The sequence below is a fragment of the Urtica dioica genome, chromosome 5 (genome assembly GCF_054948205.1).
Source record: "Urtica dioica subsp. dioica isolate 48M chromosome 5, U.dioica_male_clone48M_v1_H2, whole genome shotgun sequence".
Lineage (NCBI taxonomy): Eukaryota > Viridiplantae > Streptophyta > Magnoliopsida > Rosales > Urticaceae > Urtica > Urtica dioica.
Genome location: NC_142760.1, coordinates 33,482,138 through 33,486,183, shown reverse-complemented (window position 1 = coordinate 33,486,183; position 4,046 = coordinate 33,482,138). Strand labels below are relative to the sequence as shown.

Here is a 4,046-nt window from a genome sequence, read left to right as displayed (position 1 = left end):
TGGGATATTAAAATTTCATCCTTCCCAAGTCGTGTCATGACGACTGGAGACCCTCTAGAACCTCTGAGATTACCATTTATGAATTTTTAAGCAAACGAGACTAAGATTACTTTAATTTTGGGGCAGACCTAGCCTAATGGTCTTGCATTTTTGGGGCCCTCAAGTATCAATCAAATTTGGGAAGAGGCATTCTATAACTCGAAAGCACTCTCTTTCAACACAAATCCACTTCCAAATACAATTAATTAAGCTTGTAATACAATTCTTTTAGACCGAGTCATCACCATGTCTGAGAACCCAAAAAAAAAAAAAGAAACGCAGTATTACTTCTTTGATATACCGAAACGTTTTTATCATACAAAGTCACAACTTGAACTAATTCACTCCAATCTAAAGTTTCACATCTATATATATATTTTTCTTAAATCTGTGTTAGATATCTAAAAAAAGGCACGCACAAGTAGATGCATGTAAGAGTTTGAAAAACAATAATAATCATAAAAATAAAAATAAAAAGAGCTTTCTTGTGTCCCACGCTACTTGGCTTCTTGTTCAAGAACAGGGACTTTCTTCCAGGCATCGTCTAGCCCGTTCAGCTGAAGCGGCGGCAAAGAGAAGGCGCTAACGGTGGAGCTTTTGCTTCGGATCTCCTTGAGGACCCGAAGAGCCGATATCGTGCTTTTCATGTACAAGCTTTCCATGTACTCGATCTCCGCCAATTCCTTGGGGACCAGGAGGGACGACAAAGGGTCGCCGGAGTTTTCCTCCGAGGCCGAGGTCGTCGGTCGGTCTTCGTCTCCGGCGCCGGAAGATGGGGCCTCGAGCTTCGGGAAGAGGCGGTCGAGAGTCGCCTCGCATTCTTTCACGAGCTTGTAGAGCAAGTCGGTGGTGAAAAAGGGCTGTTGAAGGACTTTTCGGATGAAGGGCAAGCGGATCAGAGCCCCGGTTCTCTTGTCGTACTTCTTCAGTATCTTTACCAGACCTGTAAAAAAAAAAAAAAAAAGAGAAAAGGTTAAAAATGGATCAACCCTCTAGCAAATGAAAACCTTTTAGATTTTATTGTATTCGACACAAGGATTGGAGTTTTAACGTGTGAGTGATAAGTTAAAAACAGAATGACCCATTTACTATTTTTTTTTTTTAATATTTCTTCAAGAAAAAATAGGAGCCAAGTCTACTAGTTTGCAACGACGAAACCAAGCAACGAGTTTTCTGATTGCTCGTATAGACCCGGGATAGATGTTACTGATGCAGACAAATTTGTGACTGGTTATTGGGTTCCGTACCGGTATAGTTGAGAGCACTGTAATTCTCCAACAAGACCATCTCTCCGTGGAAGTCAACGATCTCTTTGCGGATCTTCATCATCTCGTCACTGTAGTCTTTTGCCTTAGCCACTCTGTCCTGCAACTCCTGTAATCCATTTTGTAAATCACAGATATTTGTCAACTCCAAGGCAGTGGAAATGAACATGCAATCTCTTTTATTTCACTTTCATTTTTTTTTTTATATCTCTATTCAATACCGAGAGAAAACAAATTCAAGCTCACGGGTAACATAGATGGGTAAAAGTAATGGCTGACTCGACCCAGAATAATTTTAGAGGCTAAAATGATGCGGCTTAAGAATTCGTAGTTACTCCTCTATTTGTGTTTAATTACCATCTTTTAGAATCTATTTAGATGTCGTGAAGCATCGAAATTTCGCTTAGTAGACGTGAAATGAAATACAGACAGAAGATAACTTCAAAGATTGTGGACCAAAAATGACTCGGAAAACCCCACTTATTTTCCTTTAATGACTCGTGAGAGGTAACTCTGTGTGAATTGACAATGCAACTCTTGAATACCTTTAGAAACTTATAAAATAAAACAAAGTGAGTAAAGGAAAAGGGATTGAGATTTGGACTCCTACGTTCGTACAACTTCCAACCAAAGACAGTATTGTGGTTTCATACATGATTTTCTTTACTTTTACAGAGGTTACAGCATAAAAGACTGGCAAGATAAGCTAAAATTTCAACCACAAATAAAATCATCAACAACCAACTACAAAAACAATTCACCAGACACTTCACTTGCTATTCAAAATATCTAGTTTCTTAACACTAACCTGATAACTTAATACAAACAAAATATCATTATTTATAATCTATGATTAACCAACTCAATTAGTCCCCCACCCACCAAAAAAAAAATGGTTTTGCCCTATTTTCAAATTTTCGGGTAAGATATCTCTTTCCAATTTTCTTGGGCGAGTAAAGTAAACAGTCCAAAAGAGCAAAATCACGAACATACTATTCACACGTTACGATAACAGAATATATTCCAAACTTCTCTAGACCGTACAATTTGGGACTTTCCGTGCGGGCCAGTTTGCTTGGCACAGAACAGAACTGCGCATTTTGGTCACATCAAGAGAAATCCAAAACTCGCGTGAGAGCTACGCGCGTTAGGAAGAAATTAAATTTCAGGTTTTTTAACTGACCGTCAGTCACTGAGGACGCAATTTGGCGGACGGCTCACTATAGAATGAACGGCGCAGAATAAATCTTTTTACCAAAATTTATGTTTCAAAATTGACTCTGTTCGTATTTCGTAAAGAGTACAAAATAACAAATCGTCCCTAGAAAATGCCCTAATTGAATAAATCCTAAATTTAACTGTTTCGCGTCACATTGATAACTTAACCTAACAACAACAAAATTCTTCAAAAGCCAAACAGATCGCAATTGACCAATTCCACACAACACAATAATATTGATAAATTAAAAAACACTCGATGTGGTTTAATTTACCTTTAATCTGATGATATACTCTTCTTCCTTCTCAACGAAGAACGAGTTGAACTTCTCGAGCTCGTCCTCCAAGAGCCGAAGGAAATCGATCTCCTCTTTCGACATCTCGGCCTCCGCATCTCCGGCGTCGTCTTCGGAGAGCCTCTGCCTCTTCCCTGGTCTCTCTCCGCCGGCGCCGGAGATCTTGTTCGGCTCTATGAGCTTCAATTTCTTCTTTAGGTCTTTGTACGACAAAAACTTGTCCTGCCATTCCGGGAGAGTTTCTTCAATCTGGTTGCTCAGACTCTTTCCAAACTTCATTGTCTCAAATTTATGTGTTTCTCTCTTTCAAAAAGTCAAAACTTTCCGAGAAATTGCGAGAAAAAATTGCAGAGAGATGGAGAGAGAGATTGAGGGAGAGAGAGAGGGAGAGAAAAAGTGGTAAAGTATAGGAAAATGGGAAGAGTTAAGCAAAGATATAACGGTAAGAAGAACAGAATATTCGAAGGGGTATTGTTGGAATATCCGTTTGTTTTTCTCTCAAGAGTGAGTATATTTTGGGTTTTATTCCTTTCCTGAGAGAGAGTCTTTTTTGTTTTTGTCAGAAATAAATAAATATTTTTATCTACATTACTGCTCTTTTTCAGTAGATTTCAGGGGACACGTGGAAAAGAGTTGCTTTGCGGACTAGTGGCATTTGGCACGTGTGAAGCCGGTGGGGGTTTCCAGTTTTTATTTATTTGTTGAAGCCAATGAGCTGACTCCCAAATGGGACACTATTAATTTAAGGATTATAAATAAAAGTATTTGAGCATGTATTTAAAATTAAAATAGCTAATCAAAATTGAAAGAATAATTAGTGACCCCAAATGTGCTCATTCCTAAATAGTTGACTGAGGGCATGAGTTCGAATTACAATCCTCCACTTTATAGAATATATCTTAAATATAAAAAATATTAGTTTTTTTTTCATTTATGTTTTAAATATCTAATGTAATTGTCTGTAAATTATATGTGTATGTATGTATATTATTATATGTGTTATAAAATAGTGGGAGAAGAAATGAAACTCCACCATCTTTGTTTAGTATGTTTATACTAAATGCTAAGTAACTACAACAAAAAGGAGAAATAAAGGTAACTTGAGGTACCTTTTTCTTCTTCAAGTTGGTTGGTATATTTTAGACTTTTAGTTATAATTTATAAAGACCTTGAAAGGATAATGTTAGAATTATTTTATTTCACCTAAATATGTAAGATTTTTTGTTAG

General features: G+C 37.2%; 1 protein-coding gene across 1 annotated transcript; it reads right to left on the bottom strand.

Moving 5' to 3' along the window:
• Positions 1 to 212: 212 nt before the first annotated feature.
• On the bottom strand, positions 213 to 3,254 carry LOC149397988 (SPX domain-containing protein 1-like). The gene is made up of 3 exons (XM_089615710.1): positions 2,798 to 3,254; positions 1,287 to 1,413; positions 213 to 982 (listed from the first exon to the last, which is right to left on the bottom strand). The coding sequence occupies exons 1-3, from the start codon at positions 3,095 to 3,097 to the stop codon at positions 537 to 539; spliced, it is 873 nt and encodes a 290-aa protein (XP_089471836.1). The 5' UTR covers positions 3,098 to 3,254; the 3' UTR covers positions 213 to 536.
• Between the last annotated feature and the right edge of the window lie 792 nt (positions 3,255 to 4,046).

Excerpts from the sequence above, each read along its gene's own strand:
- LOC149397988 (XM_089615710.1), bottom strand. The coding sequence starts at position 3,097 with ATGAAGTTTGGAAAGAGTCTGAGCAACCAGATTGAAGAAACTCTCCCG. Across the intron at positions 1,414-2,797 it reads AGTATATCATCAGATTAAAG|GAGTTGCAGGACAGAGTGGC; the intron begins GTAAATTAAACC and ends AATGGATTACAG. Across the intron at positions 983-1,286 it reads CAGTGCTCTCAACTATACCG|GTCTGGTAAAGATACTGAAG; the intron begins GTACGGAACCCA and ends TTTTTTTTACAG.